The sequence below is a fragment of the Schistocerca serialis genome, chromosome 3 (genome assembly GCF_023864345.2).
Source record: "Schistocerca serialis cubense isolate TAMUIC-IGC-003099 chromosome 3, iqSchSeri2.2, whole genome shotgun sequence".
Lineage (NCBI taxonomy): Eukaryota > Metazoa > Arthropoda > Insecta > Orthoptera > Acrididae > Schistocerca > Schistocerca serialis.
Window position 1 is genome coordinate 45838725 of NC_064640.1, and position 17833 is coordinate 45856557.

The 17833-nt window shown below is 36.8% G+C and overlaps 1 protein-coding gene across 5 annotated transcripts in view; it reads left to right on the top strand.

Moving 5' to 3' along the window:
- Positions 1-17833, top strand: part of LOC126469697 (WD repeat-containing protein 7) — a 385995-nt gene that overhangs the window by 47624 nt on the left and 320538 nt on the right. For 3 of the 5 annotated variants that reach the window (XM_050096866.1, XM_050096868.1, XM_050096869.1), the window contains exon 7: positions 4619-4645. The exons of the other annotated variants lie outside the window; for them this stretch is intronic. In XM_050096866.1, the coding sequence (XP_049952823.1) occupies positions 4619-4645 (27 nt within the window). The remainder of the gene's footprint in view (positions 1-4618; positions 4646-17833) is intronic. 5 annotated transcript variants of the gene reach the window in all.

Consider the following 17833-nt stretch of genomic DNA (forward strand, 5'->3'; position numbering starts at 1 on the left):
ACAACTTTTAGCTATTGATGATTGCAATATGTCCTACCAGAACTATGTACTGTCCACAAAATGTGATATACAAATAAATCTTCTGATTTTTGTATAATGAGATTAAAAATCATTCCTTTAGTCTACTTTTATTGTATAAAATACATACAGAATTTCTATGGACATTATTCCATATGGAAAGCTTTTTTGTGGAATAGATTGTTGGAGAGTCTAGAAACTTGTATCAATATAGTCAATAACTAAAATGTTAAAAGCTATGGGCTTTCAATGCAGTTACCTATGGTAGTTATGTCTTTTTTCATGTGTATAGATCATAGTTCTCATTATTAGTTTTCTTCTTTAAAAACACTGATTTATGTTGTCATGTGCTCACCTTGTTTGCTCTTTATTTTGTTTGTCTAGCTTTGTGTGGAAAGAAACTCAGTTCTGTATCTAGTAAGTGATATCTGCAGTCACCAGTTAATAGAATGGTGGTAGTAAATTTTCTGATACAGATACAACTCATAATGTTGATTTGAAGTTACTAGTATAATATACAAACAATATGTAAAGCTGTACCTGCTACCTACATCTATTTAAATTTCATTTATACTATCATGTGCCAATACATCATGTGGTCCATTGACCTGGTTAGTCTGTGACCATATTAGACACTCAACCATTAATAATTTCAAGAATGCCATGGTGAACATTTAAAGCAAGGATTCAGGATGATTATTGTTACTGAATATTACATAAATATCAAACTGTGAATTTTGAAACAATAAAAAAGATTAGTTCTTTTGCAGCAAAATCCCACAGCAGCAAGATTAAATAGTTTTAGCAAAATGAAGTCAACCCTAATGCACAATATACAGTATGTAGTAGCTACTTCATCACCATTTAAAGAAATAACTTTATTTTTATTGTCTAATCTACCATTATTAACTCTTAACTGAACTCTTTGTAAAAAATAATGTCCCAGACTGTAGTAAAGCTGATGTTACCTAATACATCATAAAAATTACTGTTAATGGAAAATCTTGGGTGGAATTCAAACGTCATTGCCAGGAAGATAACTCAGTGTTGAGGATGCGTTGAGCAGTAGACAGGAAGGAGTAGATTACAACAACTTTTGAACTTTATTTGTTCCATGTGGTTACTTATACTGAGGTAAATACATCAAAGTGTCAAATATCTTAATACATATTTTTTAGGTGGATTATAGGCATGATATCTGATCAAAAGGACACAGACACCTGTTAGTGGGATGTGCTCGTCCTTCACTTTTGATTACTTCAACTCGGCCAGTGCACTTCCGGTGAGGGCAGCTCATGTTTCCTCAACAGCTAAAACCAGAGAAGGTAGTGATGTTTGTTGCTGGGGTTTGTAGTGAAGTTGACATTCTAACTCATCTCAAAAGGTGTTCCATAGAGCTTAGATCAAGACTCTGGGCAGACCAATCCCTTTCAGGAATGTTAATGCCTACAAACCATTGCCTCACATATGCTTCCTTATGAATGTGTGCATTGTCATACTGGTACACTCATTGTCTCTGAACTGTTCTTCTACTGTACACAGTACACAATGCTGTAAAATGTGTTCATATGATTCTGCATATAGCATTTTCTTAAGTGCAACGAGACGACCACACCCTAACCATAAAAAAACGCCCTCATACTGTAATAAAAGTTTCTCTATACCTTGCTGGTGCGCTACACGATGGCAGGTAATCTTCTCTAGGTAGTCGCCAAACTGAAACCCTTCCATCAGATTGCCAAAGTCTATAGTGTGATTCATCATTCCAAATGACTCGTTTGTAGTTGTCCACTGTCCAGTGGTATCACTTTTTACACCATCTCAAGCCTCACTTAGCACTGATTTCAGAGTTGTGTGGTTTACAAAAAGCTGCCCAACCATTGTACCCCATTTTTTAAACTCCTCCACACCTCACTGTGCTAGCTGGACTTTTGGTAGCACTTTTTAACTCGAGAGATTTGTTCTGCTGATGTCTTAAGATTTTTACAACCCCCTGCCTCAATGCTCCCTTTCACTCGGTACATCAGGTCTACCTGGTTGTGGTTTAGCTGTGGTTGTTCCTATGTGTTTTTACTTCACCATCTCATCACCAACAGCCTACCTGGGCAGCTTCAGAAGAGTTGTAATGTCCCTTATTGATTTGTTACTCAGGTGTCGTTGAATGACTGGTCCACATTCGGAGTCTCTGCCCTCTCCAGACTGACCCATTCTGCTGTTACTACCTCTATACTGACAGCACAACATTCCCTGCCTCCCTTCATATATTGGTGGATCTGCCTCTCGTGAAGTCTTGTCAGTTCCACATATCCTAGGACACCTGGGTACTTTCGATCAGATAATGTATGTATGGTATTAATATACAATGAGGTGACAACACATTGGATAGCAATATACACGTATACAGATGGTGGTAGTGTTGCAGGAAAAGGGAAGTGTATTAGTGGAGCTGTCATTGCACTCAGGCGATTCATGTGAAAAGGTTTGCAACGAGATTGTGGCCGAACGACAGGAATCAACTGACTTGGAATGTGGAATAGTAGTGAGACCTAGATGCATGGGATGTTTCAATTTCTTAAATCGTTAAGGGACTTAATATTCTGAGGTTCACAGTGTCAAGAGTGTGCCGAGAATACCAAATTTCAGCCATTACCTCTCACCACGGACAACGCAGTGGCCAATGACCTTCACTTAGAGAGAGAGAGAGAGAGAGAGAGAGAGAGAGAGAGAGAGAGAGAGAGAGAGAGAGAGAGCAGCAGTGTTCGGTGGAAAGCTGCTAGTGCTGACAGACAGGCAGCACTGTATGAAATAACTACAGAAATCAATGTTGGATGTAAGATGAGTGTATCCTTTAGGAGAGTGCGGTGAAATTTGGCATTAGTGGGCTATGGCAGCAGACAACACATTAGTGCCTTTGCTACATCACCTGCAGTGCCTCTCCTGGGCTCATGACCATATTGGTGGAATCCTAGACAATTGGAAAAGTGTGGCCTGACCGGATAAGTCATGATTTCAGTTGGTAAGAGCTGATGGTAGGGTGCAGACTCACAAAGCCATGGACCCAGGTTTCTCCAAGGCACTGTACAAACTGGTGGTGGCTCCATAATGGTGTGGTCTGTGTTACAGGGAGTGGACTGGGTCCTCTGGTAGAACTGAACCGATCATTGACTGGAAATTGCTATGTTTGTCTACTTGGATACTATTTGCAGCCGTTCATGGACTTGATGTTTCCAAACAACAATGTGATATTTGTGGGTGACAAAGCGCCGTGTCATGGGGTGAGAATTGTTCACGATTGGCTTGAAGAAGATTCTGGACAGTTAAGTGTGTGGTGTGGCCATCTAGATTGCTCAACATTAATTCCATTGAATATTTATAAGATATAATCAAGAGGTCAGTTCGTCTACAGAACTGTGCACTGGCAGCACTTTCACAATAACAGACTGCTATGAAGGTAGCCTGACGCAATATTTTTGCAGGAGACTTTCAACAGCTTGGTGAGTCTGTGCCACGTAGAGTTGGTGCACTGCGCTGGGCAAAAGGAGGTCCTACACGGTAGTAGAAGGTATCCCATGACACTTGTCACCTTAGTGTATGTACTGTATGAAGTAAATAGAAGTGATGCATTGAAGAAAAACAAAAGAACGTAAACCAGAAAAGTACAGCTCGTAACGTAACTAACGCAAAATTACAGTTAATAGGTACACAAGTTAAACAGAGGCAATTGTTCAGCAAGGAAATTATGAAAGAGTGCTATAAGATTACATTTTTGACATAAGACTTTCAAAATTTTAGTATTTCATCTTAGACTAACTTTTATATTTTTGTTCAGTCTTCTGGTAATGTGTGTGCAATGTGACACGTGGTAAGTTTTCCTCATCTTTTCAAACATCCATTTATCATTCAGCAGTTTATCTTAAAGGTAAAATAGAACTCCATCTTCACCACATTAATCCCATGAAACATACTTTGTGTTGATAGGTGGCTTTAATAGGAAAAGCATTAAACATGTACGAAGCAGCTGTGTCAACTGAAAACTTAATGATGGATGAATACACAGGTAGTTCAATTCCACTAAATTGCTGCAGTATCATGTGAATCAGTGGAATATTATTTAATGACTCTGGAGTTTAGTATTTATTGTATGAATAATTATTTCCAGTGTAGTTTATTTCCATATTCCCACAGCTTATATATTTTCCCTTTCTAATTCAAGAGCATAAAAGGAAGACTGAGCAGTTCATGTAGGTATAATGTGTGTTCCATTTAGGTGATGTTCATGAACCAATTTCATGCTTAAAATTAGTTGGAAAAATTGGTACCTGTAGTATTTATGAGCAAAAAATTATATTTGTTTGAATGAATCAGACATTGAATTACCACTGGTAGTCATTACTAGACAACTGTATTGACACCAACAAGTAACAGGAAATATTTAACAACTCGTTTAATTCAGGATTTAGTTATTCTTCCTTGCACATATTAATTTTAGAGTATCATTAATTGTTGAGTCATTACTTTATTATGTTATGTTAATCTCATACAACATAACTAATTCAGGTTTTTTCTTTCATTTCTCGTGAACTTGCGTCGTGCGCACTAGCAAGCTGAAAGGGAAGAACATTAGTAGGTTGGTTGTTCATTTTTTTAGATTTTAAATGTTTGTGGTGGCAGATAACATTACTGAACTAATGAAATATTTTGTAATGAATGCTTTGTCTCTTTTAAGCAAAAGTCTGTACATCATTCTCTATTTTCACATATCTATCCTTTTTGTTCTGTTGTTGATTGTGTAGCTTTTCTTGTGCCTACTGTAATATATTTTCTTCCTTTCTTTTGTAGATAAGAATGTGTGATGTGATGTTATGTGTTTGCAGAATAACTTTCAAATACTGAATGTGTGCGCATGGCTGCATTTGCCTTTGCCCATTCCTAAATGTGTGAAATAAATTTGGCATTGTGAAGTTGCATGGTGTGATCCAGTCAGCAGAATACAGAAGTAATACTCAAATTTGTGTTATATAATAAATGACTTAAGAGAGTTCTTCTTACTCTGTATTATAACCCAAGATGTTGATGGGACATTGTCATTGATCTTTATTTTGTTGTTTGACAACTTCAGTTACCTCGGTTAATAACCCAGAAGTATTTATGAATATTTATTCAGGCTAATTTCTCTAAAGTTGCCACTTGAATTTGTTTCAGTAATACATTGTTCTCTCTTCTGTTTATATTCATACTATTAATGGGGATTGTCCAGGAATTTTTTTCTGATGACCTTCCATCAAGAGATGTTTGCAGTAAAACAAAGGAAAGTGCAAACAAAATAGTTGATTGCCCACTTGATGCTACTGGAACAGCAGCAAAATGTGGCTGTTTCTCAAATTGTAGTTCAGTCTGCTGAAATGAATCATGTAATATTTTGTATCTATTACAAAGATTAGTTGCTGCCCAGGAGCTGATTTATTTATACAGCCTACAACTAATTGTTCCTTCTGATTCAAAGTGTTTGTTAACCATTGCATATTTATTCAAGCAATTTCTCATTTGGGATGATAGGCATGAAAGTGAAGAAAGATACTGTAAGCAGAAGAGATGTGTAGCAAGATATTGAAATCAAATGAGGTGAGAACTGTAGGGAGGATGGTAAATGAGTGATACTCAGAGAGAAGTGACTGACAGATGCTTTTTGTGAGCTGGGAAAACTACTTTATGAAGTACTAGAACATGTACATTATCCGACAGTGTGTTTAGCCATGGTGAAACAACTTGTCAGATCTCTGCTGTGTCAGAAGTTACATCTATATTTATGGGAACTCTACAGCCACTGGCTATTAAGCTATTCTTAATCTCCTCTCATTCATTTCCCTGTTATATTCTACAACATGTTTCTTACCATCACTCTCAAAGTAACAGTAATCACACTTAAAGGCACCATTTATTCAGTCAGCCCCTTTACAAACTCTTAAGTTTCTTTATGAAATTTCACTAGAATGCTTCATCAGTGATAGATAATGTTTGCCTCTTAGTGGATTGTATGTTATTGTAGAACACCTTTCCTGTTGTCTGCTGTCCCATTTTCATCACAAAAGGATGTTGTCAATTCATGTTAAGTGCAGCTATGATGAAATACCACTCACTTATTGTAGTTGGGGTTTTGTGTGGTTGTGGAAACAGATGTGATGCAGCAGTGTACTGTACTTTTCACAAAGTACACCAGGAACACCATAAACATAAATCTACTTACACCCCCTTTCAGCAATCATTCTTGATTCTAGCACCGAAAACTTTATCAATTTGCAAATTCCCCCTCAGAAAGTTTCAGTTAATGTTTTGTCATATTTACCACAGAACACAGTTCAGTAACTGTAAAAATGTCCTATGATACCATGGAGCTTTATTCATAATAAAAATGTCTGTAGCTAAATTGCGTTATGATGTGCAGGATTTATTTAGCTTGAATGGAATTATTTTGACTTAATTTCATGACTTCCATATGGTGTCATGGATAAATGTGCTTGTCAATTAGTCTTCTAAAATAGAATATTCATGGAACGTCAATGCATTCATTGTAGAAAGTGTTGTTAAAGGTATTACATTGTGTTCAAATTTGTATATGTGGATTCATCTGTGTTCAAATTTGTATATGTGGATTCATCTGTCTTTCTCACTAAATCTAGATTCAATTGATAAAAAATGTAAAAGAAATCAAATAGCTGTAGTGTGGCACACAATGATTGTAAACAAACAGCTATTTCTAAGTCTGACTTCAGTATTGAGGAATCCATTGTACAGTGCTTTCCATTTATCTGATGACCACGTGTATGGTGCAATAGATGGTGGGTAGTGATCGCTTCATGGTTTGGGCAAATCAGAAGCAATGTCTGACTTCTAGTGCCACAGTACTAAATTCAAAATATATGCAAATAAATTTTGTGCTGATTCATGTCGTGCAAGGAGATGCCGGAATTGCTTGCCTTGCATTTATGACACCTACTCAAGAAATTAATCACCACACGATATAATTAATTGACTCAGGGCTGTTATCCCCGAGTTTCTGAACTTTATACTTTAATGCTCTCCACAAATAGAAATCACAAGGGTTTAGATCAAGAATTTGAGCAGGCCAGATATTGTTGCTAATTACTGTTGTGGAACACATTGTGAATTGCATGCAAAGAGAGCTCTTGCCAAATCGTTTTGGAAAAAATGCATAGCTTTGTTCCCTTTCATGAAGTGTATTAAAAAAATTTGCAAATGTTTTGCACATATATCATTAAAAAAATTGGTTCTGTTATTCTGTCAGCACTAACTGTGCACCGCTCTATTTTCTGATCGTGAGGGGGTTCCTTGTGAAGCAGAATAGATCTGTCAGCGCCCCAATGCTGACAGTTTTGGGAATGAACATACCATGTAAATGGAACAAAGCCTCATTTGAAAACAGAATTAGGTAAGGATCCATTTCACTGTTGTGACTTGTTTCAAAACTCATTCACAAAACTGAACACTGAGCACAGGATCGCAAGGTTTAAGTTCTTGCATTGCTGTTACTTTGTAGGTGCTTAACCCAAGTAATTTAGCATCTCTTCATACAGAGGTCCAAGAAATTTGTGTTTGCTGTGAAAGGTGTCTGATACTTTTTAGGGCATTTTCCAGGTGGTGTGCAATGTCATAGAGATGAGCTTCTATGTGCGCCATAAGTTGTCATACACACTTCCTGCAATCAGCACTTCTGTTTTCACAAAATTTATTTAATAATTTGTGAATCGTATCACAACTCTGAATTTGAACAGTTGGCAACTTCTGTTCAGTCAACCTCTGGACTGTACAACCAGATTTTGTATGCACATACAAATCGTAGATAAACACTTTTTGTGGAAGGGAATAATTCAGACTTTGCATTTTGCATTCAGAGTTCACTGTTAAACTTGCGATGTTTGTTTTGAACCCTAGTGCCAATCTGTACATAATCTAAAATATAATGTTCCTGTAACACCTCCATCTGAGGCAGTGGCTTGAAAACGTGTTGATGGCACAATAAATTGTATCAAATTCAAAACATGACTGGTTGCATATTAAACCTATGTAAAAAGCCAATTCAAACCACAGTTGCAATTTGCTATTTGCAGTGGGTATAATGAAAATACTAGTAAGTACACAACATAACATTCAAATTAGGTGGTATTTCATCTGAAACTGCAGTCATTACCCATTAAAGATGACGATGTTAAAGTTCAGAAAATGAATTAAAATAGACATTATTTTGCTTTACAGAACATTGTTAGATGAGAAAGAACTGCAGATGGTTTTTTTTCTCTAAATGATGCTCTGTTATCATTTTTATTGAAAAGAACAGGATGGTAGTTGTATCTATGTAAGAAATAATATATATTTTGAAACAATAAATTTATGTGAATAAATAGCTAAAGAAAACATGCAGAAGTATCAAGAGTTAAAGTATTGATACTACAAAAGCTGTAACTTGTATTTACAAAGCACCAGTTGGTGATAGAACAACCTGTTAAAAAGCATATAATCTGTGTTCAACAAATCAACACACAGAAACAAGGATGGATCTGTGTGGTAGTTCCAATTTAGACTTTCAAAGGAATCTAAACAAACAAACAGACTGACTTATTGGGCCTCCTGGCAACCTTCAATTTAAAAGCGACTGTAGAAACGTCAACTTGCATAGAAATCTAAACCACTATAATTGACTGGATAGTCACAATTGTGCAGATGAATTATCTTACAGAAACATGTGAACATCGGCTTTGGGTACTGCACTACACGGAAACTTACTCCTAACTTATAAAATCAACTAACTCAAGAAACTGCCTCGTTAAAGAATGGTTGCTTTTAGTTTATGTGCATAAACTAAAGTTTATGAGGATTTAATAGACTGTATGAAGAACAAGAATGAAATTACCAGTCTTTTCCATGTGAAATACTTTAAAACATAGCTTTGCACTGCAAGGAACTTCACATTCTGCACACCAACAGTGTTGCTTTTCAAAAGCTGCTTCTCATGCATACCACCTCCTAATAGATCTTTTCTTTATTGTGCTCAGCAAAAATTCTGGAAAATGCCTAGCTATGAGATGAGTCACTTTTGATGTTAGAACTAGACATCCAGTTGATGAGGCTTGTGGGGAGGGTACACAAAATATTTCCTGAATCTAATGTGAATTCTGACAATGTGCTTATTTTGCTACCCCTCTTTTTTCTTTTTCTGCCCCTCTTTTTTCTTTTTCTCTTTTTTTTTTTTCTTTACGGAATGTATGCAGTGAAGTGTTAAACTACCAATACACATCGAAAAATTGTAAATTTCTTTTTGTCTACTCCTGATCATTTCATAGCTTTGCAACTTGAAATTGTTCCTATCCACACTTCCCATATTCTGTTCGTAATCCATTACATCTTTTGGTTTTCGTATGACACCATGTGTTGAATATAATTCCTGAAATTTATCGCCATGGGACATGCTGACCACAATGACATCTCTCTTGTCCTTGCCTTGTTATCTGGCCATGCTCTAACCAAAACGTTGCCAAATCCAGATTAACATGCAAACCCTGTGAGGACATAGAATAAGGCCAAGGGAAAAAGAAGAAACTGATACAGTCTAAGAATTCTCTTAAGATGCACATATAAGGAAGTAATACAAAAGTGTACTTGGCCAAAGCACTCTTTACTGTGATATAGTGTTTTCTTATGGGGAAACTTGAGAGCTAGCAAAAGTTGTTTCATAGCTGAAAAGAGAACTGTAAGAGTTATGGAAAGTGCAGTTTCCAGAAGCTCATGCAAATTTTATTTTAAGATAAACTTTCTGTTCTTCCATTGCCTCTTTATGTATTTTGCAGGTAACAATTTTCATTATGAGAATCTTAGATGATAAGCAGCTTGCAGCTAAAAAAAGCAGGGCATTTATTCATAACACAAAAAGCAACCAGGATATACATGTTCAATATTGAAAGTTAGACAACACTAAAACAAAATCTACCACTCTGAAAAAGAAACAAGCTGTGCAATAAACTAGCCTGTTACAACAAAATTTGAAGTTATTTCTGCATTGAAAACAGCTGTTGATGCCTACAGCCTTCAGAAGGGTTATGCTGTAGTTGCGTATCTATCAGGTTAAAAACCTAAGTGTGTATGTTGTAAAATTTTACAGTAGTAGAAAGTTGGTATAGATGTTGAGTATAAAATAGTTGAATTTGTTGCATCCCTTGTAAAATGAGGTGATTGAATGGCTGCATGATTACTATCATACGTTACAATGAAGCTTATGTATCTATACATAAATCTGCTTGGAAAATAGTTTTTAATGAATTTCACATTCAAAGTATATATAGGTAAGCAAAATGTCCTCTCTGGAATCATAATGTGCATGCTCTATAAAAATTATTAATGATACAATAAAGAATACAACAACTGCATAATGTATTTATGGATAAGTGGGCCAGCATTTTTTCATTATTCATTACAATTGAGAATGTGGTGGTGGTGGTGGTCATCGTCCTTTGCCTGTGTATTACTAATGAGCAATGACACGGACTAATTTGATATTGAACTCTCTCACATTTTTTATTAACCACCATGTTCATCCACCCTGCTTTAGCTGGGAGGTATGCTGTCCTCTCAGCTTTTGCAGTTCATTCAAAAATCATTTAATTGGTTGCATTGCACAAACTAACTTTGCCCCAGTTTTCAATGAGTCAGTTTTACAAACAAAAAATAGGTATTTTTAAGCATTCTCGAGGTCTTCATTGACTCCTCAGGATATTTCCACCCTCCTTTTGCTTTTAATAGATGGCATTCTTTTTCTCATCGCTCTAGTGTCTGTCTTCGCTACACACACTGAATGATATATCTGGCCAGTCCAATACGCAGATATGCTTCTTCACTCCTGTTTCCTTATGATCAGTTAGCATTATTTTGTTTTGTGGATGATTTCTCCCCAAATGAAAATGTAGTAATTTACGCTAAAAGTATCGGACATGAAAGAGATGAATATAGTGGCATTGTTTTGAATCCATGAAGTATTTATGGAGAAATTACAGTATTTATAACTGTTTTTCTCTATTTTAATCATCATACGTCTGTAACTGTCATACCTAATTGACGAGTCTCTCCATGTTGATGCAGTTGATTTGAAATGGTGGAGAGAAATTTCATTTCGAACTAATACTGATCACACTTTGCTCGTTACTATCATTAATAACAGACTTAAATTTTATTTTTTTATTCGGTAATTTATAGAAATGTAATATACCCTATTGGGAGTAGTTCTCATCGCTTATTGAAAGAACACTTCTAGTGAAAAAATGTTACATCGGCATCATTTAATGTTTTGTAAAATTTCATTATCCCACAATTTTATGGTCTGAGTGCATCATTTAGATCATGTAGCTCAGCAATATCAATTAAAAAATAAGAAAACATGTAGAAAATGTAAGTACAGTGTGTTATCATAATATTTTTTTATTATTATTTTGCATGTACACGTCTGTATTCCTGGTACAGGTGGAAATCCTTCTGCCACAGTACCATAGCATTCCACTGAAGAAGCCAAAACTAAATGTTGCAGCCTATTGATGAAGTAGCTGTGCCATTCTGTTTCAGCTTTTCTAGCAGTGTGTTGTGACATGGGGATTTCAACATACACTAGGACTGCAGACATGCAGGCAAACAAAACACTAATTATTTAACTTTATTTTTTGTGTGATAGTTAAAACTTTGACAACCTCTCGTATCAGGTCAAAAAACTTATTACTGACAGTGCCTCATTGTGCTGTAAAACCCTATTTAGCAGCAAAAACTAAGTATCACACAACACAGAATGAATATTAACCTGCTGCTGCTGCTGCCACCGCTGCTGCGTTCTCATCTTTTAAAAAGTTATTAAAAAGAGGTCATTAGTCCACACATTTCAGCAGACAGTGCGGAATAATAATATAAAAACGTAAAAACCTCAATGAATATTTCCAGTTATGTTCATCCTTTCATGCTTGTAGACTCAGAGAGACAGTGTGTGGTGCAGTACTGAAACGCTTGGCTTTCGCTGTATTTTTATAAATAGAGAAGTGATAGTCATTATTTATTCCAGAGTAATGAGACAATGAGCTAATTTTTCTTTAGTATTTGACTGTCGTAAAATATGCTCAGTCTTCAGTTTTACATTGATTAACAGTACTTGCAGTTCCTGAAGAGTTTTATTATGCACAGAAATGTCACATATCACTTAATTTCCTTGCTTCATCAAGATCGTCATCCCATCACCATTTGTTTTCTAGTTCATTCAACAGTTAGTGTGCTAGTGGTGGTCTCTGAGTTCAGGGAGCACACTTCTGATCTTCCACTTCTTAAAAATGCATTTATGTAACAATAATTCAGTTTTCTTTCCCTTATTGATCTCTGGTTGCAAAGGTTCTGGGGACCCCCCCCCCCCCCCAAAAAAAAAGAAAAAGAGCACCTCAACACTGTACTATCACTTGTTGCAAGAACAAGAAAGCCAACTACTCAAAATTATCAGTAGTTAGAATCATGTGGAAAGATTGTCACGGTATTTAGAAACTAGTAATATCTTCCCTATTGTTGGCTGTTTCACCTTTTTAGTTTTGTTTTTGTCATTGCTGCAGCTTACTTCACTAATGTTTTATCGTGACAGCATGACTGGAACAAGTGAATATTGTCATGTAGAACAAGGTGTAGTTAAATGAATGACAAACACTAACTTCACTTAATGAAAATTTATTCAGCATTTGTATATACAAGAGCGCGGAGTGAAGTGCCTCCGGCCAGAACACACATAGTATAAACACAGCTATAGATGATTCCAGTGCAGTGATGCTTGACATTTGAGGATACTTCTAGTATTTACTCGAACCAAATATAGAAATTAGAATTGTACATTCCAGGTGAGTTTTGAACTCGCGACCCTCCATGCAACAATTTAGTATCATAACCACTACACCACGGTGCTACTCAGATCCTTCTGCGACAATATTGTTATAGGCGGTATTAAGAGAAACTAATTTGTCTTAGGTGAAACTGCTGTATGATTATTACTTCACAGAAAAAAAAGTTTAACTTCCTTTTCAAATTCTAGTCTAGATTTGAAAATATGAAGTAAAGTTAACATCTCCTCACTGAAGTATTTTTCAGAAAGCACTTGGGACAGCTGGCATTTTGCCAACTGGAATATATAAGGGTTGAAATAAAGCACCACAGATGGGGACATAGTACGAATATTCTGCTATTTCAGCATGTCCAGCTGACAGCTGGGGATTTTTGGGCATGAAAAGTTCATCTGGCAGCAGAAATGTATCTTACTGTGGCTCTGATAAATGAAAGTATTCCTATTTAATTCATTTCCATTTCCTATGCATTTTTTCTTTGACATTTCATGTTCAAAGTCAAATGAATAAAACAATACTTCACTTTTGTTTCAGATTATGGATTTTTGCATAAAAAAATTGATAGTTTGTTGCTAGCTATTCCTATTAGTAATTGGGAAGCAAACTGCAAGTGCACGCACTTGTCCACTCTAAGAGGACTTGCTGAAAAGTAAAGCCACTGAATTTATGTGAAACCTCTTAAAGCTTTTTAAATAAAACAAAATTTATTAACATTCTACATCTTTATTCTACATGTCTACTTCTCAACATAATCACCCTGGCATTTTTGATACGATACCATAACTGTAGAATGTTAGACTTTCTCGACAGAGCCACAACCTCACCTCTGCTTCCACTGCTTCATCACTATCAAAGTGAAGTCCTGAAAGGTATTCTTTAAGTTTTGGAAATCATATGGGACCAAGTTGGGGCTGTAAGGAGAATGATTGATGTCTGTGAAGGCATAAGATTGATGCTGATGTTGCGGCACCCATATGTGGTCTGGCGTTGGCATGCTGAAGGAGAGGTTGCTGCATGTGTGGAAGAAGTCTTTGAACTCAAAACTCAATTACAGCATGCTGTTTTTCCACCCACTGACAGAATTATGTTACACACTGCCACGTTATATGCTGCACTTCAGACCCCCCTCTAATGGCAGAGGGCTGTAAATATGTAGACACAAAGAATAGAGGTGTAGAATGTTAATGTATGTTTTATTTAACTATGATTCCACATAAATATGGAGGCATTACTTTACAGCATGCTCCTGTTTATTTAATCTTTTGTGTTACTTCTTCTCAGATATCGGTGAAATTCTGAGTCTTTCTGGGGTATTTTCCCCCCACATATATATTTGTAATGATGAAAATTAACTTTTTCTTTAAAAAAGTTGATTTATTGTTAATTTTAAGTTGTGTATGAAGCTTTTCATATCTCAGCCCATCTGAATAGTCCCTAATTGTGGCTTTACTTATGTGAAATTTATTACGCCAGTTGGTGTCTGTCAGCTGAGAAGTGTTGTGTAGAATTCAGTGTTAAAATGTTCATGAGACATCATTTAGTAATTATCAGTGAGAAAATACCAATTTTAAGGTGGGGGGAAAAGCGATTTTAGATAGAGCTATATAAATTGAGTGAACATTTATTCTGAGGCATTGTTATTGACAGATTTTAAAAATGGTTCATGGGTATTGTTATTGGACATGTTTAAAATTTTATCCCAATCGCTGAAAGTTGCTTAATTGATATTCAGATTCTTAGAATGGAATCTGGTCATATTTAGTAGTATGTTGCAGTTCTCATTTTTTAATGTGAAGCTGTCAATACAATAAAGATTAAAACTATTAAGAGTTGATGATCTCTGTGCTAAGCAGAAAATGCATGGCAGTAGTTTCAAAAAATCCACTTCCCTTGATCCAACTGATGCTAGTAAAAAGCACTCCATCTTCAGGCCACGAGTGGCCTACCGGGACCAACCGACTCCCGTGTCATCCTCAGTGGAGGATGCGGATAGGAGGGGCGTGGGGTCAGCACTTCGCTCTCCCCGTCGTAAGATGGTATTCTTGACCGAAGCCGCTACTATTCGGTCGAGTAGCTCCTCAATTGGCATTATGAGGCTGAGTGCACCCCGAAAAATGGCAACAGCGCATGGCGGCCTGGATAGTTACCCATCCAAGTGCCGACCACGGCCGACAGTGCTTAAGTTTCCTGTTCTCACAGGAACCAGTGTATCCACTGCTGCAAGGCCGTGATGCTAGTATACAGTTTACAACATGCAGCCTGGAATATTATCTCTTTTCCCACTTTGTTTCCAATATCTTGATTGTTTTAGGCTTGAGCATCTTTGTGAAACTACATGTTGTGTAGCAGTATTTACAATTTATGCTCTGCTGTATTATGATACATGGCAAGGTATGATGTAGTGAATACATAAACTACAAAGGCAGGAAATCTGTATGGATTACACCGTCCTACACTGTACAAATTATGTTACTGGCAATATTTTCGCTAGTGGAGAGGGGTCTTACAAGCTTGCCAGTTCATAAAAATTATTCGTTCACTGGAAATAACATGTCTGCTGGAATTATGTAACAGGACATTATGCGGACAAACTCTAAGGCAAGAACTGTAACAGAAAAGAAGGGGCAATGTAAACAATGTCACCACTGCCATGTGAGCAAAGTAATTTCTTACAGAAAGTGGTGTAATATTAACCCTCGTGCAGGTTCATGGCATACTTCGTACACATGTAAAGAATAAGTACCTCTGTTAATAAGGTAAATTTGTATGAGGAAGCTCAGAGCTTAATCTTAATTATAGCTTACAGTATTTGAATTAAACCACTATTTAATTAAATAACAGTAAAATAATCTTTAATTATATCATTCTGTTGCTGCATACAAGTGTTACCCCGCAACAATGACCCGCTCGAAGCACCGAAAAGATCGTTGCCATCAGATCTCAGCCAGATGCTTATTCAATTAATAATTATCTCATAGACAACTGCCTCATTGTGGGATTGTGCTTCTAGCTTGGAAATTTGGGGCATTTTCTTCCATGGGTCGAAAAATTTTTTTCTCACCTAGCCCACTGTTTATTTTACATTATTGCTGATCACTTGGACGTATGAAAACAACTTAAAACTGTGTTAGTGGAAGCAATGATGGGGAATAGGTATGGGCTCAAAGTTGTAAAGCAACAGTGGAAAGATAAGTGTTATTTGTGCACTTTATACATAGGAATGCCTGCTCAAGGGTTAAGGGGAGGTTTACTATCTTTGGCCCAAAAAAAGCATATTCCTTGAGGATTTTTTTCTCGGGATGTATTGCAGATATCAATGTCAAATGTGGTCAAAATGTTTATCGATATTTCCTTTACAAACTGGAACTTTTTTGACTGAGAATGTCTAAGAGCAAAGGCAGAAGTGCCGTTGGAATGAAACAACATTTTGATGTAGACCTCCACGCACGGTATGTCACAGGTCAGCCGGCTCATCTGAAATCAAAATTGAGTTGATGTTAGCGAAGTATATAAGATTCTTTAGGAGCTGTACCTCACTTAAGTTATATGGACCATAAGAAACAAAAGGTTTTTAATCGATTTTTTTAAATTATTTATTTATTTATTTATTTATTTTTTGCTTCATTGGCCTAGTAAAAATATTTATAGTTGATGGATTGGAATAAAAGTGGTACAACTCCTAGACAATTTAGTTAACTTCGTCGGAAACAAAGAATCATGGAAATCGGTTCAGTAGATTTGAAGGTACCATACCGCGTGATAAAAAAAAAGTAATTTAGAGAAAAACGAGTTTGAAGTTACGACTACATATAAATGCAATATTATGCAATGTACGTTCAATCTGCTATTCAGTATCCATAAACTAGTCCTCCCTCTTCCTCATAGAGGGCGTTCTACTTGATCTGGTCCATCCTGCGCTGCTCCGGAGCTGCTCATATGGATGGTGACAAGCGGTTTTCGGCCTCTTGATTCTGGTGGTTGTCCGAATGCTTGGCGAGCTGCGTCGAATAGAGTCCCAGGGTGACATCCATCATTGTCATGGTCTTCAGAATTGCTGAATACCCTTCGTTGAAGCTGCTCACTATCAGGAAAGCCGCAATCTCCATAGTCTTCGCACCAGAATGCAAATGCTTGGGGGTCAACTTCCAAACACACACATTCAAACTTTCATTCGAATTTTGTGGGTTTCCTTCCAAGTACCAGTACAATAACTTGTCCTCTGAAAGAAAAAAACTGGTGCATGGAAAAGGCCGCTTTCAAGCAGGTGTATTTTTTTGTTTAACCACTAATAACAAACATTAGAGGTCCATCATCATCATTTAAGACTGATTATGCCTTTCAGCGTTCAGTCTGGAGCATAGTCCCCTTTATAAAATTCCTCCATGATCCCCTATTCTGTGCTAACATTGGTGCCTCTTCTGATGTTAAGCCTATTACTTCAAAATCATTCTTAACTGAATCCAGGTACCTTCTCCTTGGTCTGCCCTGACTCCTCCTACCCTCTACTGCTGAACCCATGAGTCTCTTGGGTAGCCTTGCTTCTCCCATGCATGTGACATGACCCCACCATCTAAGCCTGTTTGCCCTGACTGCTACATCTATAGAGTTCATTCCCAGTTTTTCTTTGATTTCCTCATTGTGGACACCCTCCTGCCATTGTTCCCATCTACTAGTACCTGCAATCATCCTAGCTACTTTCATATCCGTTACCTCAACCTTATTGATAAGGTACCCTGAATCCACCCAGCTTTCACTCCCATACAACAAAGTTGGTCGAAAGATTGAACGGTGCACAGATAACTTAGTCTTGGTACTGACTTCATTCTTGCAGAAGAGAGTAGATTGTAGCTGAGCACTCAATGCATTAGCTTTGCTACACCTCGCTTCCAGTTCTTTCA